At 42.0% G+C, this 26,663-nt stretch overlaps 1 protein-coding gene across 1 annotated transcript in view; it reads left to right on the top strand.

Moving 5' to 3' along the window:
* LOC127002838 (kinesin-like protein KIF14) overlaps nucleotides 1-26,663 on the top strand; it is a 192,157-nt gene that overhangs the window by 121,166 nt on the left and 44,328 nt on the right. The window contains 5 exon segments of the mRNA XM_050869057.1: nucleotides 11,119-11,264; nucleotides 11,386-11,500; nucleotides 17,012-17,176; nucleotides 22,440-22,562; nucleotides 22,717-22,857. Of these exon segments, the coding sequence (XP_050725014.1) occupies nucleotides 11,119-11,264; nucleotides 11,386-11,500; nucleotides 17,012-17,176; nucleotides 22,440-22,562; nucleotides 22,717-22,857 (690 nt within the window).

The raw sequence follows: 26,663 nt of genomic DNA, 5'->3' as shown, positions 1-26,663 counted from the left end.
GTCACTTCCAAACCTCTGTGTTTCTTTACGGGAAGCTATATTTTTTTGTCTCAAGCATCTTTCCTATCTCAATTTTTTACTGTGTCCTCGTGTGTTCCTGGTGTTTATTGCTTCTCTTAGTATATGATATATGTGTTTGTGTGTGGAGTTCTTCTTCCCTCGAGTTGCCAAGTGGCTAGTGCATTGTCTCACCACCACCTCGGCTCTGGGGCCTTGGGCTTGGGAGCTGCGGCCTCCCCTCCCTGCCTCCCCCTCACACTCGTGTGTGTGTGTGTGTGTGTGTGTGTGTGTGTGTGTAATTACCTAGTTGTATTTACCTAGTTGTAATTTTACAGGGCCTGGGCTTACGCTCGTGTGGTCCCGTCTCCGTATCTATAATTATCCAACTTTTCCTTGAAGCTCTGCACACTCTTCGCCGATACTATTTCTTCACTTAATCTGTTCCAAACCTCTATATTTCTCTGTGGGAAGCTATATTTCTTTATGTCTCTTGAGCATCTTCCCTTCCTCAACTTTTTACTATGTCCTCTAGTGTTCCTGCTGGAAGGTTCCTCTCTTAGTAGCAATTTCTCGTTATCTACATCTTCCATTTTACTCAATAGCCTATATATTTGTATTAGGTCTCCTCTTTCTCTTCTTTGTTCCAGTGTTGGCAAGTCCATTTCCTTTAGTCTCTCTTCATATGTCAGTCCCTCCAGTTCTGGAACCATTTTTGTTGCCATCCTCTGTATTCTTTCTAGTTTTTTTATGTGTTTCTTCATATGTGGAGACCACACTGTTTCCGCGTATTCTAGTTTAGGTCTGATCATAGTAGTTATTAATTTTTTCATCATTTCTTTGTCCATGTAGTGGAATGCTATGCCTATATTTCTCACCATGTTATATGTATCACCAAAGATCCGATTTATATGACTTTCTGGTTGCATATAATCTTGCATAATTACTCCCAGGTCTCTCTCTTTATTTACTTTCTTTAATGTTTCACCATCTCCCATTTTATATGTCCATTTTGGTCTTTCTACACTTTTTCCCATTTCCATAACATGACATTTCTTCATGTTGAATATCATCTCCCATTTCTGACTCCATTTCCAAATCTTGTTTAGGTCTTCTTGCAGCTCCTTGCAGTCTTCACTGTTTCTTATATGTCTTAGCAGTTTGGCATCATCCGCGAACAGGCTCATGTAGCTGTTTATTCCCTCTGGCATATCATTAATATAGACTAGGAAGAGTACTGGTGCTAAAACCGACCCCTGGGGCACTCCACTTTCCACCGCTCTCCATTCCGATCTAGTGTCCTTAACCACGGTTCTCATCTCTCTTCCTCTTAAGTAGCTTTCCATCCAGTACTTCATTTTCCCTCTCAATCCTCCTTTATTTTCTAGTTTCCACAGCAGTCTTGAATGTGGAACTTTGTCAAATGCCTTCATTAAGTCTAGGTAAATGCAATCCACCCATCCGTCTCTTTCCTGTAATTTGTCCGTCACTCTTGAGTAAAAGCTCAGCAAGTTTGTCACACATGAGCGGCCTTTCCTAAATCCATATTGATTATTTGTGATTAAATTATGTTCTTCTAGAAATCTCATCCATTGTTCTTTTATTAATTTCTCACATATTTTACATACTACGCTGGTCAGAGACACTGGTCTGTAATTTAAGGGTTCTTCCTTTTTTCCACTTTTGTATATAGGTACCACTTCTGCCCTCTTCCACTCCCTAGGCACTGTGCCAGTTTTTATTGAGCACCAAATGATGTCATATATCGGGCCGACTAACTCATTTCTGCACTCTTTAAGTATAGAACCTGAAACTCCATCCGGGCCCACGGCCTTCCCTTCTTCCAATTCCCCCAATAGTTTTTTTTATCTCCTCTTTATCTATTTTGACCTCTTCCATATATACATCTGAGTTGTTTTCTTGTGGTTCATTAAATACTGATTCTTTGGTAAACACTTCCTGGAATTTTTTGTTAAATAATTCCGCCATGCCTGTGTGTGTGTGTGTGTGTGTGTGTGTGTGTGTGTGTGTTTGTATTTACCTAGTTGTGACATACGGGAAAAGAGCTATGCTCGCGCTGTCCCGTCTCCATATCCGCATTTATCCAACTTTTCCTTAAAATCATGAACGTTTCTTGCACAAACCACCTCCTCCTCCAGCCTATTCCATAGCTCAATGCTTTTCACATCTCGCCTACACGTGGTCGCCCTCAACTTCTTTCCATGTCCTCTTGTTTCTCTCTCGTTCCACACACACAGGTCCTCTCTGTCCAAATGCTCCACCCCGCTCGCCACCCTGTACACTGCTATCAGGTCTCCTCTTTCTCTTCTTCTCTCCAGGGTTGTGAGCCCCATGCTATTGAGTCTCTCCTCATAAGTCCGATCTCTGAGTTCCGGTACCATCTTAATTGCCACTCTCTGCACTCTTTCCAGCTTCCTTATGTTCTTCTTTTCGTGAGGAGACCAGACCACTGCTGCATACTACAACCTTGGCCTTATCATTGTAACTATTGTTTTCTTCATAATTTCCTTGTCCAAATACACAAATGCCGTCCTTATGTTCCTCAGCAAATTCAGAGTTTGTCCCGTTATCCTGTTGATGTGTTTGTCCGGTGACATGTTCTCTGAGACAGTCACTCCCAAACCTTTTTCTTCCACTCCTCTGCATATTATCTCACTTCCCATCTTATAATCATATTCACATCTTCTTCCACTCTTACCAAACTCCATTTTTTTACATTTCCTAATGTTGAACTCCCTCTGCCATGTACCACTCCACTCCCATATCTTATCCAGGTCCCTCTGCAGTGCCTCACAGTCCTTCACATTATTTACTTGTCTCAATAGCTTTGCATCATCTGCAAACAAACACACAACGTCCACCATATCATTTATATAAACAGCAAACATTATTGGCCCCAACACCGAACCTTGCGGGACTCCACTCATCACTGGGCACAAGTTGGAAACCTTGTCCTTGATTATCGTCCTCATTTCCCTGTTAGTTAGGAAGTCCTCCAGCCATTTGATCAGTCCATCACCCACTCCACCCCTATTTTTAATTTTCCAAATTAGTCTTCTATGCGGTACTTTGTCGAATACCTTTTTCAAATCCAGGTACACTCCATCCCCCCAGCCTTCTCTCTCTTGTATTAAATCTGTCACCCTTGAGTAATAACACAACAAGTTGGTGACACAAGATCTCCCTCTTCTGAATCCAAACTGGCAATCCGAGATAATTTTCTCACTTTCTTAGAAATCCGACCACCTGTTTTTAACCAGCCTCTCGCATATCTTCGCAACCACACTAGTGAGTGATACCGGTCTGTAATTTAATGGGTCCTCTCTCCTGCCTCCCTTAAAAATTGGTACTATGTTTGCTCTTTTCCAATCCTGTGGTACCCTTCCTTCACTCAGGGAGGCGCTCATTATGGAGTGCAGTTTCTCTGCAAGTTGCTCACTACATTCTTTCAGGATCCACCCTGATACTCCATCCGACCCTGTCGCCTTTCTTACATCCAGCTTGTTCAAGCTTTCCTTGACCTCCTGCACCGTTAACTGTATGAGAGAGAGAGAGAGAGAGAGAGAGAGAGAGAGAGAGAGAGCCTCTCTCTCTCTCTCTCTCTCTCTCACACACACACACACACACACACACACACACACCAACCACCAACACATTACCAAAGAAACAATCTTTATTGAGCCACAAGAGAATAAAATAGAAGTTCATATGGAAGAGATTATGGTAAACAAAGAAGAGATCTATAAATTACTGGGAGAACTAGAAGAGGGAAAAGCAGTAGGACCGGATGGAGTCTCTGGGTATATTTTTAAAAAAATGTAGAGATGAATTAATTGTTCCAATATACAACATCATAAGATGCTCAGTAGCAACAGGTACGGTGCCCAATGAGTGGAGAAGGGCTGAAGTGGTCCCCATATATAAAAGTGGAAGGAAAGATGAACCTTCAAACTACAGACCCATATCCCTGACAAGTGTTTTGTGCAAAATATGTGTGAAAATAATAAAGAAGCAGTGGACAAAATTTCTAGAAGAGCATAAGTTAATTACCAGCAAACAATATGGATTTCAAAAGGGCCGATCATGTGTTACAAACTTACTCAGTTTTTACTCAAGAGTGACAGACAGAACACAGGAAAGGGATGGATGGGTTGATTGTATTTATCTAGATTTGAAAAAGGCCTTTGACAGAGTTCCACATACAAGACTATTATGGAAACTGGAAAATAAAGGAGGATTGAAAGGAAATATGAAAAAATGGATGGCAAGCTACCTAATGGGAAGGGAGATGAGAACTGTGGTCAAGGACATAAAATCAGAATGGAGAAATGTAGAAAGCGGAGTACCACAGGGTTCAGTATTAGCACCGATAATCTTCCTGGTATATGTAAATGACATGGCTGAAGGAGTTAATAGCTACATAAACCTATTTGCTGACGACGCTAAATTACAAAAACATACAAGAAACAAGGAAGATTGTGAAATATTGCAAGAAGACCTATACACAATTTGGAAATGGAGTATGGATTGGGAGATGGAATTTAATGTGAAAAAATGTCATGTTATGGAAATGGGTGAAAGTGAAACAAGACCAATCTGGATATACAAAATGGGAAATGGTGAAACATTAAAAAAAGTGCACGAAGAGAGAGATCTGGGAGTAGTGATGAGGGATGATAATCATGATGAGAAGAATCACTACCATGATTAGACCAAAATTAGAATATGCAGAGGTAGTGTGGTCCCCCCATGAGAAGAAGCATATAAAGAAACTAGAAAGAATACAGAGGATGGCATCAAAAATGGTTCCAGAGTTGGAGGGATTAATATACGAGGAAAGATTAAAGGAAATGAACTTAACAACACTGGAACAAAGATGAGAAAGGGGAGACCTAATCCAAATTTATAAATCATTAAACAAAATAGATGAAGTAGATAATGAAGAACTGCTACTAACAGAAGGAAACATAAGCAGAAATACAAGAGGACACAGTAAAAAATTGAGAAAGGGGAGATGCTTGAGAGACACAAAGAAGTATAGCTTCCCGCAAAGAAATGTAGAGGTTTGGAACAGTCTGAGCGAGGATATAGTATCAGCGAGGAGTGTGCAAAGCTTTAAAGATAAGTTGGATAAATGCACATACGGAGACGGGACCACACGAGCATAATGCCCAGGCCCTGTAAAACTACAACTAGGTAAACTAGGTAAATACACACACACACACACACGCACACACACACACACACACATCTGTACCTGAATTTGAAAAAGGCATTCGACAAAGTACCGCACAGAAGACTAATTTGGAAAATCAAAAATTGGGGTGGAGTGGGTGATGGACTGATCAAATGGCTGGAGGACTTACTAACTAACAGGGAAATGAGAACGATAATCAGGGACAGGGTTTTCAACTTGTGCCCAGTGATGAGTGGAGTCCCGCAAGGTTTGGTGTTGGCGCCAATAATGTTTGCTGTTTATATAAATGATATGGTGGACGGAGTGTCCAGCTTTGTGAGTTTGTTTGCAGATGATGCAAAGCTATTGAGACAAGTAAATAATGTGAAGGACTGTGAGGCACTGCAGAGGGACCTGGATAAGATATGGGAGTGGAGTGGTACATGGCAGATGGAGTTCAACCTTGGAAAATATAAAAAAAATAGTGTTTGGTAAGAGTGGAAGAAGATGTGAATATGATTATAAGATGGGAAGTGAGATAATATGCAGAGGAGTGGAAGAAAAAGGTTTGGGAGTGACTGTCTCAGAGAACATGTCACCAGACAAACACATCAACAGGATAACGGGACAAACTCTGAATTTGCTGAGGAACATAAGGACGGCATTTGTGTATTTGGACAAGGAAATGATGAAGAAAATAATAGTTACAATGATAAGGCCAAGGTTGGAGTATGCAGCAGTGGTCTGGTCTCCTCACGAAAAGAACATAAGAAAGCTGGAAAGAGTGCAGAGAGTGGCAACTAAGATGCTACCAGAACTTAGAGATTGCACTTATGAGGAGAGACTCAATAGCATGGGGCTCACAACCCTGGAGAGAAGAAGAGAAAGAGGAGACCTGATAGCAGTGTACAGGGTGGCGAGCGGAGTGAAGCATTTGGACAGAGAGGACCTGTGTGTGTGGAACGAGAGAGAAACGAGAGGACATGGAAAGAAGTTGAGGGCGACCACTTGTAGGTGAGATGTGAAAAAGTTTAGCTTCCCAAACAGAAGCATTAAGCTATGGAATAGGCTGGAGGAGGAGGTGGTTTGTGCAAGAAACATTCATGATTTTAAGGAAAAGTTGGATAAGAGCGGATATGGAGACGGGACAGTGCGAGCATAGCTCTTTTCCCGTATGTCACAACTAGATAAATACAACTAGGTAAATACACACACATTGCAGGGAGGAGGTAGGAAGGAAGAAAGATAGAAAACAGAGATAGTGAGATGGGTGTGAGGGGGAGGCAGGGAGGGGAGGCCGCAGCTCCCAGGCGAGCCATTGTCCCAGAGCTGAGGTGGTGGTGAGACAATGCACTAGCCAGCCACTAGACAACTCAAGGGAAGAGGAACTCCACACACATACACATATATCATTTCTTTCTCATTATTTTTATATTTTCTGTTAGAACCGAATGCTACTGTGAAGTACAAGTGTGTGCAAGACACACTTGCGTTCTTGCACAATACTAACATTGAAAGTCAAATAAGACACCATATCATATATGACCTACATCCTAAAGACTATCGTACAATATCCGGGAACAAATAACTCATATGCTGGCCGAAGCGAGCCAGGACACAGTATACGCGTCCGCGGATATGATACAGAGCACGCAAGGATGCAGTATACGCGTCCTCATGTTGAAGGGGTTAAGATACATCATTTGGCAAAATTTGCCAAACTGTGGGCTTCCAGGTCAGCCTTACTGCAGATACAGCTAGTGCAAGTGTCTCCCTGCCTGAACAGAGAGCATCTCAGTGATCACGGACTAAGTCCAAGACTGTTAGGCAATTAACTCTGAGTAAAATTAAAATCATGCAAAATATGTTAGATAAACTCTATCCATATTCTGTCAAACCTCAGTTTACGAGTGCCCTCCAAGGAGGGACCACAGACCTCCACAGAGGGGAGGGGAAGATGCTGATAGACTGACTATATCAGCTGATGTCAACCTAGCCGACCAAGTTGGCCTTCCGACGAGGACTGGCGTCATTTTGTACAAGTTGATGACATGAGCGTGGGTTCCCTTTGTTTGCCACAAGACGAGAGTGCTCAAAGAGGAGGACAATGAGAATAGTCTCAATTAAGGTCGCTACCTTGAACTAAAAAAAGTAAGTCGCGCAACATCCCATTTTCCAATACAGAACAAATCTATATTTTAAAGAACGGATGGCAACCCTAAAATTTCTCTATCATGCCATGATTGACAGCTGCTGCTGGCGAAGGCAGAAGGAAGGGGGGAGGGACGTTATGATGCATATTTTACATGTATTTCAGGACAACACTTCACAAACATAATTTTATGGACTGATTTTGTGGTTCACTGAACAATAAGCTCACTACAGTTTTAAAATACTGAATTTTATCAGCTTAACCCTTAACCCTTTCATTGCGCGTGGGACGGGATGCGACTATCCCCTAAGGCGCAGTCAGGCAGCCCAATGGGGGGTCTCTTTTAACCTCTGTATCTCAAAAACTATTTATCACAACTAAAAACTAAAAACACCATTGGAAAGAGGAGGCCCAGATCTATAGGAGTTGGTTATGTATGCCTCTCCTGCGAACGTACATGCATGTTCAGGGAGTGATGAATGTTAACACTTATGTCAGTGCGTGTGGGATGATCAGCCATATTGAGGGAACTGTGGACATCTTTCCTTGAGATTCTGGCAAGGTTGTATTGCCAACTGCAATATTTACAACTATTTGGTCAAAGAATCAGTCGGTGATAGGTGAAGCTATGCAAAAATGCCACTATATTGGACAAGAACATCCACCAGTTACTCGTCCGTAGATTTGCTGCGCTGGGCTGATATGATTTTCCACCAAATTTAGTGAAAAACCCACTCAATTGGCAATCCTGTGTTGTGAGAAATATTGTTGGAACACTCTTATACGCGGGAGATTTGAGTGCGGCTGGAGCTCGCAGCGAGCGTTTAAGCACCACTAGCAAATACGCCTAACGCTCACTGCAAGCGTTTAGCAATGAAAGGGTTAAATGACGGCCATCATATAAGGCGTGGTCTGCACAGACGGCCGTCATTACATTCCCCATGATCTGGAATCATTATCGTTTCATTCCATCCATTCTACTCACACCACAAGCACTCCTCAAATAACTCATTTCCACTGCCTGCACTTTAGACTTCTGACTTTCATTCCAGGCCCACGTTTCACTTGCATATGTGAGGGTTGGTACTAATACTGTATTTCTCAAATCCCTCTTTACCTCCATGCTCACACTTCTGCCATTCATGATACATCGCAAAGACCCTACCACCTTTCTTCCTCAGGCATATGACCACAGATGTTGCGCCGACTAAATCAAACTCTCCAACCTTTCTTCCTTTCTCTTGTCTCTCCTTCTGTACCACCATGCTTACACATAACTGATCCAAGGTACTTAAACTCATTAACCTCCTCCATTTCTTCACCATTCAAAATTATTTTGCATTCTTTTTCACATTCAACTCCCACTCTATATGGGCATACAAAATCCACAACCTCACATCTACTCCACTCATAAACCATCACTTTACTTTTGTTGACATTTACTTTCAGCTTTCTCCTTTTACATACACTTTCAAACATACTGACCATATTTTGTAAGTCACTTTCATTTTCTGCAATGAGCACTGTGTCATCAGCAAATAAGATTGAATTCAGCACCCACTTCCTTACCTCAGGATACATTTTTACTCCAACTTCCCCAACTTTGCCCTTCATTTCTCTCATAACACCATCCATAGAAATATTGAACAACTATGGTGACATGACACCCCCCTGCCTCACACCCACTTTTATCTCAAAATGTTCACTTGTTTCTCTACTAATTTTGACATGCAGATGCATCCTCATAGAAAGACTTTATTGCACTAAGCAGTTTTCCTCCCACACCATATATCTTTAAAACGTCCCACAATGCAATCCAATCGACTGTCATAAACTTTTTCTAAATCCATGAAGGCAGCGTATAATTCTTTTCCTTTTGCTAATATTTTTTCTACTACCATCCTGAAGGAAAATATCTGATCCACACATCCGCTTCCCTTCCTGAAGCCTCCTTGTTCTTCACTGATTTTCTCTTCTGTAAGTCTTTGCACCCTCTCTCTTATGACTTTTCCATGTACCTTTCCGGGTATACTCGGGAGACTTATACCTCTATAGCTCCCACACTCCCCTCTCTTGCCCTTCCCCTTGTAAACTGGGACAATGATGGCTTTTGTCCAGTCTGCTGGCACTGCCCCCCCTCCCATGCCACTTCACATATCTTGACCATCCATTTAGTAACTACATCTCCACAGTTCAACATTTCTGCTGTATTTCCATCAATTCCTGCTGCCTTTCCATTTTTTAATTTCTTTATTGCTTGATTTACTTCTTCATGTGTTATACTTTTTTCTTTATATACTCCTCTACCTCTACTCAAAATTACTGCTGTTACAACCGCTGGACTTCCATCTTCAAATTTCATTAAGTTTTTGAAATATTCTCTCCATCTCTCTTCCACAGCTTCTCATCCATAACTTCATTTATTTTACTTGGGGAGATATTTTCTGCATTTCTTTCGTTGTTTACTTCTTTCCAATATGATTTCCTGTTCCCTTTAGGTTTTTCACTTAGTCTTTTTCCAAAGTCTTCATCAACTCTCTTCTTACTCTCTTTTATTGCTTGTTTTAATTTCATTTTGCATTCTCTGTATTTCTTTTTCCTTTCCCTTTTTACTTGCTCAGCCACATTTCTTTCTTGAGTTTTCTTAAAAAGTTCCCTTTTCTCCTTTACTCTCCTCCTTATCTCTTCTGTCCACCATGAATTTCCTTTTCTTTTTGCATCCCTCATCACTTTCATCCCTAACACTTTTTTTTGTTGTAGTTGACATTACTTCTTTAAGTGTACCAAAAAACTTTCAATATTTGTACTATCATCTACACTTTCCCATTTTTCACTGCCATCTCATGTTTATACTCATCTTTTATTTCTTTTTCCTGTAACTTTTCTGTCTTGCATCATTACCTGAGTGATGTGTCTTTGGAAGATTTATTAGGAATAGGAGATGGCACTTTCTGATAATGATGAATGTGGTGTCTTTACATGATCTAAGTGACAGCTCAGTTGATGAGTATAAGCCAGTATTAAGTAGTGAAGATAAATGGCGAGAAGCTGGTTAATAACTAGTAACGGGAAAATCATTGCATCTACCCTGATGAAGTGAGGTGGGAAGTGTGGGCAGAGCACTAACACTACCATCGAGAACACCACAGCTGTCGTCACCACCAACAACACCCTAACAAGTGGGTCAAAGCCCCCCCCCCCCCCCCCCCCCAGAAAACGCACATGTTTTCGGATTTTTTTTATGCAATAAAAAAACAGATCTCTGAGTCTCACTTCCAGCCATTGCTTACTCCCATTTTGATGCTAACTGAACACTAACATATCACTTCTTATAATTCAATACTTTATATAATTACTCAAAATATATATTTCAACTTAAAAAAAATGTTTCCGATAGTCTACCCCCAACTTTAGGTGGAGCTGAAGGGTTAGGGGGCCATAGTTGCCACTCCAGGGACTCAAGGTCACAAAGGAGAGGTTGCCATGGATTTTTTCCTTCCCTTTAAGACACAAAATTAATCAATATATTTATTTCTATATATTCCTTTGTATTAGCCATGTGCATGATAAATTAAACATTCTATTCATGTGTTTTATTAATGGAAAATTGAAGGAATGTTATTAATTTTCAGAGATATGACTTTTAAAGAAAGCCCCAGGGGATTTGTTACAGTTCTGAGAACCAGGGTTTTAGAATTAAGGAAATGAATATATTAACTAATTGCCACTCAGGATATAATGTAATGTTTTCTACCAAGTGTCTACTTTGCAGCTGTCTCACTGTGATCGCCTTGTTCTGGGTGGAACATACTTTTTCAAGGTCAGCATTTCAAACCAAGTAAAGAGGAATGCAGTGAAACCAAACACTGTTGATTTCTACTTTATAAAGGAAGAACTCTTGAAGGAGCAAGAAAAAAGGTAAGGCACCTAACTGTTAATGTTAACTCACATTCTCGTTCACTCACATTCGGACCGTTACATCTGCATCACTGGATGGATGTCTTGTGATACTTCATTAGTAATCTGCTTTACATTCTAGATTACAGAAGGAGGCAAAAGAGGCTCTGGCCCTGAGTAAGGCTGAATTGGAGCAGGAATTGGAGAGGCACAAACAACAACTGCTAAGTGATATGGAAGATGCCCAAAACCAACTGGTAAGATGATACTGTATATACTGCACGTTGAAGAAACAGGATGAACAATGCTTTCCTCTCTTTGTCAGCTGATTTACTAAATGTCCAGGGTAAAAGTTCTGAACCCAAATTCTGAGCATTGCAAACAGGATATTTTGATTTATTAAATATGAAGCTAAGGCCTGATGATTAGACACTTAGGCTAAAAGAGTTGGTAGACCTGAGTGACAATCAGTAAACAACCCGCCTGGTATCATCATCATCTTGAATTTGAAACAATACAGTGGACCCTCCATTTACTGCATTTCTTTTTAAGGATTTCATTATAACATGCCCTTGGCCTGACTTCTTTACACACATGCAAGCACGCATACACAAAAAGAGTCCCACCATTCTCAAATCGTTGAATCTCATGAAAATAACACCTCCATTTAGCATGAATTTCGTTAATGCATATTTCGCATTAGATAGAGGGTCCACTGTAATAGTAATAATTAAAATGATAATAATAATGATTTTGATAATACAATCATTGGGACCTCTTGACAAGTTGGAGGAGGAGAAAGGAAACATGGGTGATTTTGGAAAAGTGTTCCTGAATAGTTTTGCTAAGGGAACTGAGGCAACTTAGGTGTTGGCATGCTATATGTAAGGTTACATGGGAAAGTCAGCACCTGGTATTAACTGTTTGGATGCCACTGATTGGTTTGTGTGCTCCCTTTCACTTCCACCTTGTTGCTGCGTCAGTGTAGTTTGCATGAATCCTTGCTGCCAACTTGGCCCACACCACATTCCCAGTTTGTTAATGGTTATGTTTGGCAATGTGTAATGCCTCCATAGCACATTAAAATTAAAAAGTAGCAGGAATCATTACCAAACTAAATAAAAGATACAAACTCAAAACTCTTTAGGCTTATGAAATTTATAATGATGATGAAGTAGAAAAGTTTTATGAGCATGTGACAGTAGCAATGAAGGAGCATAAAACCTGTTCCCCAATAGTCACAGAAAACTTTGATTCCAAAGTGGGGACCAAAAATGTTACTGAAACATCTTTTGGCCTCTTTGGAATAGGTATAAGAAGCTGAGGAGATCAATTTGAATTTGCAGAAAGAAACAGGCTAAGAGTTGTGAATACATTTTTCAAGAAAAAGGAACTGGACGTGGAAAAGCCCTTATAGAGAGACAAAGGATGAAATTGACTTTTTTCTGACTGGATATCCAAACATACTGAAGGATGTAAACACTCAAATTGCAGTGACTACATTTTGGTAAGATGTGAAGTAGGCTTTAACCTGAGGGAGAAAAAAAGTGGATGAAACACTCCACTACCCTTGTAATCAGGAAGAAGACTGAAGAACTTAATGCAAAAATTCTGAAAAAAATTCTTGAAGATTGCTGCCAGAACAGCTAGTAAACGCCCTAAAGATCAATTGACGCCATTTTGCTGCCAGAACAGCTAGGAAACGTTCTTAGAAGATCAGCGGACGCCATTTTGCTGCCAAAACAGCTAGGAAACGTACTCAGAAGATCAACAGACACCATTTTGCTGCCAGAACAGCTAGTAAACGCCCTAAAGATCAATTGACGCCATTTTGCTGCCAAAACAGCTAGGAAACGTACTCAGAAGATCAACGGACGCCATTTTGCTGCCAGTGAGATGCCGTTACCATAGCGGCAAGGTGCGCATATGGCAAGACCACCTGCGCAAATGGTGGGATGATGGCCGTAAATTAAGGCGGCGCAAATGGCGAGGGCACAAATGGCGAGGTTTTATTGTACTACGGCCGATAGGCTTGGGAAAGGCAGGAAGGAAGGGTGGGTAGACTGGCTAGCCCACCCACACTTCCCTCAGTTGCCTTTGTAACTTGAGCTATAAGTACTACTCACACTATGAATTTAACCCACACTTGCCAATGAAAGGTGTATATTTACCGAATAGTTTTGGTGGACGCTGCCACCATCTTTAGTAGTAAGAAGCAGAAGAAATGAAGCGTCCAGAGCTCAAGGGGTGAACATGCCAAAGTGGCAGATTTTGAGTTTTTGCCGGTTTCCGCTAGATGGAAGCATTGTGCAACCCTCTGTGAACGTGAAAATGGGAAATCAGTCTCTATGGCCCAGTAGAAGGGTGGTGAGAGTAGCGTGTTTTTGCCTGTCTGCAGTGTGTGAAGTCAACTGTAACAGGGATCAAAGGGCGAAGAGCATGTGTGCGAGCAGCCCCGACCGCGTGCCGGGCCTGAGCAGCTGACGGGTGGCTGATGATGGTGACCCTGCATTGGTGCCACCCAAACGGCACCTTCATCGGGGCCCGTGCGTGTGTGGCTGTGCCCATCGGGGCCCCAGGCTCCTCAATCTGCCAATTCCCACCTTCCACATGTTGTGTGGGACCTCTTTCTTTTCTTCCATCTCTTCCTTTTCAAAAAGAAGAGATGGAAGACCTCTTTCTTTTCTTCCATCTCTTCCTTTTCAAAAAGAAGAGATGGAAGAAAAGAAAGGGGTCATGTGGAAAACAAAAACTGGCAAATTGAGAAGCCCAAACCCACAACAAACAGCCACACACACACGGACCCTGACAAAAATACCGTTCAGGTGGCGCCGATGCAAAGGCCACGCCACCGACACTCATCATCTCCAACACCATCATCAGCTGCCCGCCAGCTGCTTGGGCCCAGCGCGCGGCCGTGGCTGTCTGCACACAAGTGCTTGGCCACCCGAATGGGTGGCCAAGCGCAAGGTGTTGATGGTTTTCAATTTTCCCCATGAGAATATTGGTTCAAAGTTTGCGATTTCAACGTTTGCGACCCGCGACATCGACCTATTTATCGCAAACTTGGAGACAGTACGGTAATAGCGTCTTCCATTTAGCGTAACCTGTTTTTGGGTCGTGATCTGTAGAGTCCCTTATAGAGTCCCGACTACCTAAGATTTGGACGCCATTATTGTGCCTGTTTTCGCCGTGCTTTTCAAACGCTATCACACGCTCTCGTGGGGACAACAGGACCAATAATGGCGTCTAAATCTTAGGTTGTCGGAACTCTATCTATCAAGGGACTCTACAGATCACGACCCAGAAACGAGTTACGCTAAATGGAAGAGGCTATAATTAGCTTGTTTGCCCCTTGAGCGCTAGACGCCTCAAATGAGGAAAGTCAGTTCAGATCTCATTTTATACAAAGACGAACGGGTAAACTTGAGAGGGTGGGGCGTGAAGGGGTGCACAAACCCCCATTTGCAGTGTCGGGAAGGGAGAGTTGACCTGACTTTCCAACTATGGGAACTGTTGAATGGGGGTTGCCTACCCCTTCCCACCCTGTCCTCACATGTTTACTCGTTTGTCTCCTTATAAAATAAGATCTGTACTATTATTCCTCACTTCCTCTCTTCTTACCATTGAAGGTGGTGACAGTGTTTGAAACTGTCTGGTAAATACAGTAAACCCTCGATATAACAGACCTGCTTATAACAGAGTTTGGATATAATGGACAAGGTAAGAGGGTCAGAAATCCTCGGGGACCGACCGAGAATGTTTTTTGAATGAACTGCGCCCGGTAACTAGCCACCTCGCCCTCCTCCCTTTATCTGCTGTCTCATCCTTTGGTTACTGTAATCTTTTTCAGCCCACCTGACTAGATTTTTTCATTTTTGTGGTTCCTATTCAAATGGAGAACGTATTTACACAAATAAGTCTTATGCATCAATCAAGGACGTAACTGTAATGGAAAGTAGCCAAGTGTTTGTAAGCGTCAGTACTGACACAGCTTAAGGGGTCGGCCATTAGGTAGATTACGTTAGAATAAGATAGGTTCGGTTAGTTTAAATTTATTTGGCATGCGGTGTGGGGCGGCGGAAATACTGTGGAAATACACAGTGCAAAACGGGACAGGGTGGCAGTGTTGCGAGAAATACCTCCTCGCAGAAATAAGGCGCTCTGCTCATCACCACTCATGCGAACTAGGGGAAGACACAGCAATGAAAGCATTAACTTGTCTGGTTTTGTTTAGCTTGTGATCTTTGTGAGCAGTGAGTGAACTATAGAAACAGTAAGCAAGTTGAACCTCTCTCTGAGAGCTATTTTGTGGGTGCGGCGGCAGGCGGCGGTGGGTGTACAACAGGCATTGAAAAGTCAATCATTTAATGATATGTGACAGTAAGTTAGCAGATTATTTCATAAAATGTGACGGAAACAGTTAGATTATTTCATAACACACCGAAAATCTGCTGTCTGCTAGTGCAAGATGGGCACACTTGTAAAATTTTACCCATACTAGTAACAATACGGCCCCCCCACAGGGCCCCAGTGCCAACCTGGCAGCCTCAGTGCCTCGCAGTCTGTCGCCAAGTGTGCTGTGTGGCTATATAGACGCCTAGACATCATACACAATAAAAAACTATATACCTATGGTTATTGGGTTTGTTGATAATATTGTCCGTATTTTTAAATTTCCGCCTCTTATAATGGACTTTCGGCATTAAAGACTAAGGTCCCCCCAGTTAGTTCGTTATATCAAGGGTTTACTGTATACATCTTTCAGCTGCAAGTGTGGGTTTAATTCACATCCAAAAGATTGTGTGATTATCCCAGTCTACTACTCACGCTGCAGTTGCTAGTTGCTACTCTACCAGATTATTAGTTTACAGTCTGCTGTACAAGCATACTGCTAGATCTAGCAGGTGCCAGTTGGCTAGCACATGAGCCAAGCAAGAGTGGAGTGAGTCTTATCACATATCTCTACTGTTTACGAGTCTATCCCCCACAGCTCTCCGCAGACGTGGGGGTGAGTAAACTGGTCAGTCGACCAGTTGTTGCGACCAAAATGGCGTCCCACAACAACAGCTCCCTCACAATATTTCCACAGTAGCTGTTATTGGCACATGTGCTGGAAAAAGCAATCACAGTTGAACTAAGCATGCACAGAAGGCAAGAAGATGCAGCAGAGGTGACACTGGCCACTCATATTACTACAGTGTGTCCTTTCTTTACTTAACAGGTGTTTGGCTACTGCTGCCTTCTTTGAAAAATTTGGTAGGTCAATTGTGTAATGTTGTGTGGCTAAAGGGTCACCCGAATGAAGGGCTGGGGTGAGGTGAACACATGAGGCCAGAGGTGGGGCGGGAGAAGAGGGTGGGAGGTGCAAAAATGCATTTGTATCCACTGCAGGATATTTGAATAATATTTTATTCAATTTTAATGTAAATCTCGACTCATGACCAGTTTGACTTAGAACCAGCCTGTTGGTCCCAAATTCCATTGTAACTCAAGGACTATGTATATTTACATAGTGTTTTTGCAAAAAATCACAAATTAAACTAACTGAAGTGGGAGATCCCTATACCATGAAAACAACAATGTAAAAAAAATATTATTGGAGAAGTTTATCTGACTTGTGAAGGGATAAAAGGGTGGCATTAAAAATGATCTGATTATTAGTGATCAGTCTTTCTTTTACCCCAAATTGGAAAGCAAATTCCTGTGTGCATGCATTCTATAAATTGAAGTTATTTTTAGGTGTGCAGTCATGTTATTTTCCACAGGCTGAGAAGCAGAATCAAGTGTGTGAGCTGGAAGGGGCCCTTTGGATGCAGAAGAAAGAAAAGTGCTTGCTGGAGGAGCAGCTCAATAGGGACAGGCAATTCAAAATGTCAAGTGAATTGTCTCCTGAGTCTTCAAGTCATCCTCAATCAAACTTTTTGCAAGAGGTAATAACAGTAATCTAGAAATTCTAATTTACACGTGCAATGTCTTCCCACATTAGGTAAGGTAAAGTTGGGTGCATCCATTATAGCTGCATGTGACTATGGTGCTCTGGCCCTATGACAGGGTTGGTTTGATTTAAATCAAGTGATTTAAATTGATGAATGTGAAAAAGAATGCAAAATAATTTTGAATGGTGAAGAAATGGAGGAGGTCAATGAGTTTAAGTACCTTGGATCAGTTATGTGTAAGCATGGTGGTATGGAGGGAGAGATAAGAGAAAGGGCATTGCAAGGAAGAAGGGTGGTAGGGTCTTTGGGACGAATCATGAATGGCAGAAGTGTGAGCATGGAGGTAAAGAGGGATTTGAGAAATACAATAATAGTACCAACCCTCACATATGCAAGTGAAACGTGGGCCTGGAATGAAAGTCAGAGGTCTAGAGTGCAGGCAGTGGAAATGAGTTATTTGAGGAGTGCTTGTGGTGTGAGTAGAATGGATGGAATGAGTAATGAAAGTGTGTCTGAGCATTTTGGAATGTGTCACAGGGGTGAAGGGAAGTGTGGAGTGATGGAAGAAGTGAAGCGACAGACTTTAAAGTGATTTGGCCACATGGAGCGAATGGAGGAGAGTAAGATGACCAGAAGGGTGTATGTGAGTGAGATAGAGGGAGGGAATGCTAGGGGACGCCCTCCAGTGAAATGGAGGGATAGGGTGCAAGAGTACGTTAGGGAGAGGGGGGAAAGATCTTTGAGAAACTTGAACAGGCAAGGAGGGAGTGTTTGGATAGAGAAAGTTGGAAGCTCTTTTGCCATGGCCATCCCCTGGTGGGAGCTCCTATAGTCTGTTCAGAGCAAGAAGTCGGTTCAGGGTGGAGCTGGTATCGTCGTTTACCTCTACCCATGCTGCCAAATCAGCCTTCGTACATGCGTCTCTCTCTTATTTCCCATCCATGTGCTATTTGAAAGCGATATTTTATATATTCTGTATATAGTAAAGGAAGCTACACAGTACAATGAGTGTCGATGTTTAGGATTATAACAAGGATTTGTGTAAATTCTATGACATGTGGCAGCGATTTTTTCCCATGTTGCCACGTTGTGGTGTTGGCAGTGGTGGTGGTGGTGGTCGGTGTGTCCCCCTAGGTCCCTCCCCCGGGTCGAGAGGGAGAGGGGGGGTAGGCCGGGAGAGAGTGCTAAGCTGATAGTTGGCGGTCGAACTGGCAGCGCTGCACTCATGGGAATTCTGGAATCTGCCACACCTTGAACCGACTTCATGCTCCGAACAGACTATGGGAGCGGGCGTCGATGAAATGATGAATGATGATGATTTAAATTGATTTAAATCAGAGTAAAAAAAATCATGATTTAGATCAAAATTAAATATACTGTAATTAAAATGATTTTAGTGTTATACACCTCCTTGGTTTAGTGGTCAGTGTGCCTGGCTTCTACTCTGCGGGCCCGGGTTCGAATCCCGGCCCGGGCAGTCGGCGTGCACCTCACCCAGCTATTCATCCCCTCTCTAGGGCTGGTCGATAAATGGGTACCTGGGGAAGGTAAACTGTGGTTACCCGGATGTCACACTGGCCCTGTGTCCCGGGGTAATGGGCCCCCTCCCATCACAGGCTTTAGGGCCAATGTTACGGAGATGAGCACCGAGGCCGCGCTCTGCTACAGCATAGATATATATATATATATATATATATATATATATATATATATATATATATATATATATATATATATATATATATATATATATATATATATATATATATATATATATATATATATATATATATATATATATATATATATATATATATATATATATATATATATATATATATATATATATATATATATATATATTTTGTTGCTAATATATAACAGTGCTTAGGATCGCACAACCAGTTGGCCATATTACCTATAATATTAGGTAGATCACCTCAGCTGAGGACTATGTTCTCATTTAACATAGGCCAAGTTTAATACAAGAAAATGGCCTCATAAGACTGAAACAATGTTCTCATTTAACATAGGCCAAGTTTAATACAAGAAAATGGCCTCATAAGACTGAAACAAATAATCAGTGGACACAAACAAGGATTAATGCAAACAAATCTTTTAAATAGAAAAAATCAATATAAATAGAAAAAATCCAATTTAAATCAAATAAATTAATTTTTGATTTTTTTTTTTTTTTTTTTTAAATCATGATTTTTTCCAACCCTGCCCTTTGAACCTGTGGTGGGAAGAACTTTTTAACCCAGGACATGGCCCAGTCTGAAGTTTAGGATTGCTTTCTTTTGCAGTGCTTTCATGCAAGAATGATTTTAATGAGAATAAGTTTCCAATTAGGTTCTTATTTTTACTCATTTACCAATAACTAAAACAATGCGAATGATCAACTACAGTTTTATTAACAATAGTGTCAGTTATTGTATTGAAGTGTAACTGTTATAACTCCCAGAACAACACAGGTGATTTTTCATTCATTCATCTTTGATGCCTGCTCCTAGGAGCTCCCGCCACAGCAGAAGAGTTTCCATCTTTCTCTATCCAGACACTCCCTCCTTGCCTGCTCAAAGTTTCTCAAGGAACTTTCCCCCCTCTCCCTGACATACTCTTGCACCCTATCTCTCCATTTCACTGAAGGTCGTCCTCTAACATTCCCTCCTTCTATCTCATTCACATACACCCTTCTGGTCATCTTACTCTCATCCATTCACTCCATGTGGCCAAACCACTTTAAAGTCTGTCGCTTCACTTCTTCCACCACTCCACATTTCTTCCCTTCACCCCTGTGACACATTCCAAAACGCTCATAGCTACACACTTTCATTACTCATTCCATCCATTCTACTCACACCACAAGCACTCCTCAAATAACTCATTTCCACTGCCTGCACTCTAGACCTCTGACTTTCATTCCAGGCCCACGTTTCACTTGCATGTGTGAGGGTTGTTACTATACTGTATTTCTCAAATCCTTCTTTACTTCCATGCTCACACTTCTGCCATTCATGATACGTCCCAAAGACCCTACAACCCTTCTTCCTTGCAATGCCCTCCATACCACCATGCTTACACATAACTGATCCAAGGTACTTAAACTCATTAACCTCCTCCATTTCTTCACCATTCAAAATTATTTTGCATTCTCTTTCACATTCAATTCCCACTATATGGGCATACAAAATCCACAACCTCACTCCTACTCCGCTCACAAACCATCACTTTACTTTTGTTGACATTTACTTTCAGCTTTCTCCTTTCACATACTCTATCAAAAACACTGACCAAGTTTTGTAAGACACTTTCATTTTCTGCAATGAGCACTGTATCATCAGCAAATAAGATTGGATTCAGCACCCACTTCCTTCACACACAGGCAATTTACAGTAATCGAGGCACTCCCTGCTGAAACTAGGAAAGCGGCACTCACTAGAAAACGAGAAAACTGCGATTGAGGTTGGGTGAGCATTGCTCATCTTTGCCGTGAGTCAGACCCAAGCAGAAGCAAGGCAAGCAACATACAACAACTGTGTTAATTCAGGAATATCATTGTTGTGTCCTTTTGCCATGGTTTTCTCCATATACGTAGACACATATTCTTTCCACAGATTACGGTTCTCTTTTGCCAAGTTTTTGTTCTATTCCCTCACCTTTCTAGCCCTTTTGTAAACATCAGAGGGTGAGGCAATGCCTTCATCATTGCTTTCAAGGCTCTCTGCTGTAGAGACAAAATAAATTTAAATTATAAGAGTAAAAAGGAGTACAAATGCTCAATTTGGTGTAGGGAGAGAATATTGGAGGGAGAGTAAGCCTTGCCTTGTAGATGTGGGGAGGGAGAGCAGGTGAGGCCCGCTGTGCCCGCTGATCGGCTGGCAGAGTCGCTTAACCTTGAGCTGCTGTGAGCTGACCCCTCTTGTGGCTTTGCCTCACTACAGCCTGGAGTCTCTGACCGCACTGTTTCTGCACTTTTCCAAGGCATATGTTTGAAAAAAATTGACCATAATGCCACAACTTATTTGAATTTTAGTCTGAAAAGTTGCCTCAGAATGCTTGAATAGTTGGTCACTGCAAGGCAAGGGGTATCTCAAGATCCACCCCAAGTCACTTGCTTCACTTCAGAAGCATCATAATTGAAATAATAGTTCAAACTTTGTGGGCTCAAAGACATAGTTGCTGGTCACATCCGTTGGCTGGCAATGGAATATACCCATTTTGTAACATTGCGCAATGCTGCGTGGCTAAAGGATCAAATGAATGCAGGCGGGGGGAGGTGAGTGCAAGGACATAGGCGGGGCATGGGGGACGGTGGGAAGCATGGGAACAGTGGACTATCTGCTGATGAGACATTTGAATCATATATTACAAATTTTTTTTACGTAAAGTTCAACTTATGCCCAAATTGACTTACAACTGGCCTGTCGGTCCCAATCATTGTTGTAACTCAAGGACTACCTGTAATGGAGGCGGTGGCTGAATCGACAGAGTAACACCACCGCGTTCAGGAGGACGCGAGTTCAATCCCCGCCCGGTGCCACCAAGCTGGGATTTTTCAGCCGCCGCCGAGTGGCTTAAAACTACCCACATGCTGTCCAGAAGACCACCTATCAACCCGGACTCTAGATTCTAGGATTAAAGATGAGCTCCGGGAGGGCAGCATGAGCCAATGCAAGATGGCGCCACTATAAACACTTGCCTGCGCCAGAACGGGCTGGGCCGACCATCAGGACCCACCGGGAAGAAGCCTTGGGCCGATCATCAGGCCCCACCGGGAAAAAGCCTACTGGCGCTATAGGCCGCGACGAAAAAAAAAAAAAAAAAAAAAACGTTACCTTCTTCCCCTCAATTCGTTTATTCAAGTGAGGGTTTACTCTTAGTTTTCAGGGCATTCTATGATCTGGTTATTGGTATGTGGATTGTGTGTGAGTATGATCTGGTGGTTTTCAGCAAGGTTGCAAAGCTCATCTTAGTGCAGCATCACATAAGTAAGTTATAGTAGCAGCTAATTTCAAAAGGCCATAATTTGGTTTTAATCATTCTTTATTTGCTCAAAAAATAGTGTTCTATAGATGGTGGGCATGTGTAACATTTTTAGTATCATGTATTTAGAATACCCTCTGAAAAAGGTTGTGTTCCTCTCAGAGGATTTGAATGTAATGAGAGCTGCTTAGGAAGAATATGCTGAAGTTTTATTGTGGCCTGTCTTGAATTTCATGTAAAATAATTCAGGAACTGTCTTTTCTTCCTACAGGTTGAAGATGTCTTTAATGAGTCTGTCATGGAAGTGAGAAAAGAGTCTCCAAACATTTCTCCCATGCTAACCTTTAGGATCAAAGAAGCCAATCAAATATGTAACAAGCTAAGGAAACCATATGTAAGTTTTATGGTGATGGATTCCAAACATTTAAATGATGCAGTTCAGTACAGGAGTTGAATATTGAAGGTTACAATTGAAATTTTCTTCATGACAGATTAGCAAACATTTTAAATTAACTTGATGCTATTGATACAAGTTTACATATTTCCAGGAATTCATGATTCAACAAGTGCTGAGTGAAAAAGGACTGGAAGTTGTGATAGTGGTGAAAGACCTCCACCACCAAATGACAGCCACCCTCTCCCTTCCTGCCTTCACTGACATGCTCCAGGTCATGCGCAGCAATGTTAAGGTGAAGGTTCGATGACTGACACACTTTGGCTGCAGACTTTTATAGTAAGACTCACCTTAAAGTGCAGCCGTGTCGGTGCCCAATGAGGAACAAGTGGGAGTACAGAGTTGCCACGTTTTTAACCCCACGTTGGCTCTCTCTCTCTCTCTGCATTAATGAGGATTTGATTTATTTTTTCTTACTTATGTCAGCTTATTTTAATGTACATTCCTTCACGATATAATCTAATTATAATTGTGAAACTACTTACACATCCCAAAACAGAAGGGAAACTCAATAATAAATCTTGCATTTTTTTTAGCAACACTAAAATATGTATGTCACATTTCTTTATATGCTTATAAATATCTTATCCATAATAAGTTAACTGTTCTTTCATACGTTATAATACTAAGGTTAAATGTGCATGCATATTTGCTGATCATATTTGCCATAAATACTTATATTAGAACATTTCTACATCTCGGGCTGGGAGACATGCGGCAAAGCTGTACAAAGGGATCCCCCTACGCTGACCCCCCCCCCCCCCCCCCCCAACCGCACGTTTAGCCAAGTCAGACTATAGCGTGGGTTGGGCATGGAGAAAAATAGATGTAGCGTATAATGAAGTTGAATGTAATTTTTTTTTATATGTAGTAAAACCTTTGTAATGTGGCATGATAGGGGGTCTAGCTTTGCTAGGTAATTCAATAATCTGTGTCACACAGTCTCCCTCTCCTTGAAATTTGTAAAAAAGTAAAGATTTTGAAAATATGGCACTGTGCAATATGGTTACACTGAAGCACAGTGTAATCACCAAACACTCAAAGAAGTGGAAAGTAATGCTCAGAGATGCTTAGCTAGGCAGATGACATGTGCCAGACTGAGGAGTAGGAAGGGAGAGGGTGAGGGAGTGTGAGGCAGGTGCGTATTCAAACAAGTGCAGGCGTGCCATGCTGAGTGTAAACCATGAGATTTGGCTACAACTCAGCAGCGTGCCGAGATGCACCAGAGAGAGTAAGAGAGCAAGCTAGGTCACTTGGTTCATGCTTGGATACATGCCCTGCAATCAAATGGACCTGTTAACCCCTTAACGACGCTACTGCCGCTGGCGTCATGTAATTTTTTTTGACGTGGGTGACGAGCATGATGTCAGTGCCTGCGAGTGAGAAGCTCTCTGAAAATTGAATGGTGCGCTTAACTATGTAAATGTCTATGCTAAGTGACTAACTGGCACCTCTATTACCTCTTAGATGACTCCGTGTGAAAAATAGTCTACAGTTCCTGCCTATGCATCATGGCACCTGCAGAGCGATTATGTTCCCTCAGCTGATCTGTTTCGGCGGCCTTCCTTTAGTTTCTGCTTGTTGTGTGCGTGCTGAGCGTAGTCTTGACACCTCCATATTGATATACATGATGTTCTAGATGAACCAATATCTTGTTCACAGGAGTGTTCAAAGGATTGGGAAGCAGAAGTTGGAATTTTTGTGTAATCATTGAATTCCAGCCAACTGTCTGTCCAAATCATAATATGATTTCACAGTTGAGTTATACAGATGATTTTCTACAACATTTATTCAATGAGATTCATTCCAGAATGAAAAGCTACAAAAAATATTTTTTCGAGTTTCACTGCAACTGCTCTTTGTAGGCAGTAAATTTCCAGGTCAAAGATTATAAACTATATTTTTCAGACTCCATAGCGATAAAATGAGCAACTTTTCTTCAATAAATTCTCCTGTACGTCGCACCAGTAAAAACTTGGAATTTTTGAGGTATAGAATTCCTGCCAAACGATCAGACCAAATCATAATCTGATTTCACAGTTGAGTTATATGGACAATTTTCTACAACTTTTATTCAATGAGATTCATTCCAGAATGAAAAAACTACAAAAATTTACCAAAATTATTTATTGAGTTTCACCACAACTTTGGCTCTCTGTGGGCAGTAAATTTCAAGTCAAAGATTATAAACTATATTTTTCAGACTCCATTGTGATGAAATGAGCACCTGTTCAATATTTTATTCTGTACATCGCACCAGTAAATAGTTGTAATTTTTCAGGAATCATGGAATTCCATCTGAATGTGACAACCTAGAAAGAAATAGATTTCACAGCAGGGTGACCCAGAAAATTTTCTATAAAACATCTTTTATGACTTTTTCTTGGTTTCAAAGTGTATTTTTCGATGACTTTTGCGTTATGGGGGATCTCCCGAGGAAAACTTTTGTGGTTTGGAGGGGTTAAGCACACAACCTTCTGCAAAGAACATAAGAAAGCTGGAAAAAGTGCAGAGCATGGCAACTAAGATGGTACCGGAACTTAGAGATCGGACTTATGAAGAGAGACTCAATAGCATGGGGCTTACAACCCTGGAGAGAAGAGAAAGAGGAGACCTGATAGTGGTGTACAGGGTGGAGTGGAGCATTTGGACAGAGAGGACCTGTGTGTGTGGAACGAGAGAGAAACGAGAGGACATGGAAAGAAGTTGGCGACCATGGGTAGGCGAGATGTGAAAAAGTTCAGCTTCCCAAACAGAAGCATTGAGCTATGGAATAGGCTGGAGGAGGAAGTGGTTTGTGCAAGAAACATTCATGATTTTAAGGAGAAGTTGGATAAGAGCGGATATGGAGACGGGGCAACGCGAGCGTAGCTCTTTTCCCGTATGTCACAACTAGGTAAACAACTAGGTAAACACAACTAGGTGGTGGTGGTCGGGGGAAGGGGAGTCTGATGGGACAGTGGATCAGCTTTGCTTAACATCATTAGTGTCCCACACAACAACAACCCCACAATATTCCCACAGCAGCTCATATAAGCAACCCTTTATGAAGCAGCAATCACAGTTGAACAAAATATTTGCAGAAGGCAAGAAGATGCAGAGGTGACACTGGCCACATCCATGTAACCACAACGTCTTTGTGCACACCCTCACCCCCTCGCAATGACTTGTAGGGATATTGGCCAATGCTGCCATCTTGACGCTACTTGTCCCAGTTGAACAATGTTGCGCAACATGCACTATGTTGCATGCTTAATGTGTCTGTTGAATGTAGGGATATTAGAAATTGTTAGTGCAGGCATGCCAGGCTGAGTGTAGACCATGGGATGTGGCTACAACTCGGCAGTTATCCAAAATGAATCAGAGAGTGTGGGAGAGCGAGTTGGGCCACGTGCCCCGGGTGTGTATACAGAACATGGTGAGACAAAGCTATCATGGACTCGTCGTTCTAAGTGGAGACCACTGCACGTAGTCATGACTTGGCAAAATGCCAAGATATACAATTTTTTAAATTAATATTTCTAAACACTTGGTGGCTGTGCAGGGATTTTAATACCTGTGTACATGTAAAATGCGCAGACTATGTACAGGTAGGTACAACTCCCAAGGAAAGGAAGCATTTCTGAAAGATGCTCAGCTATCGCCTCCGTGGTCTAGGGGTCAGCGTGCCTGGCTTCTACTCCGCGGGCCCGTGTTCGAATCCCAGCCCGGGCAGTCAGCGTGCAGCTCATCCAGCTGTTCATCCTCCCTCTCGGGCTGGTCGATAAATAGGTACCTGGGGAAACCTGGGGAAGGTAAACTGGTAACCCGGATGTCACACTGACCCTGTGTCCCGGAGTAATGGGCTCCCTCCCACCACAGGCTCAAGGGCCAATATTACGGAGATGAGCACCGAGGCCACGTGCTGCTACAGCGTATGCCCCCAATTTTACCTTTTTACTTTATCCCCGACACAAGTACAGACTGAGGCCCTGCTGTTGGTACAATATTTATCAACTACCCTGCATTTTGAGCACAAACAGTTTGAGACCTTGAATGAAC

This window comes from Eriocheir sinensis, chromosome 24, assembly GCF_024679095.1.
Source record: "Eriocheir sinensis breed Jianghai 21 chromosome 24, ASM2467909v1, whole genome shotgun sequence".
Lineage (NCBI taxonomy): Eukaryota > Metazoa > Arthropoda > Malacostraca > Decapoda > Varunidae > Eriocheir > Eriocheir sinensis.
The sequence above is the reverse complement of the archived record's forward strand: the minus strand, read 5'-3'. Positions and strand labels throughout refer to the sequence as shown.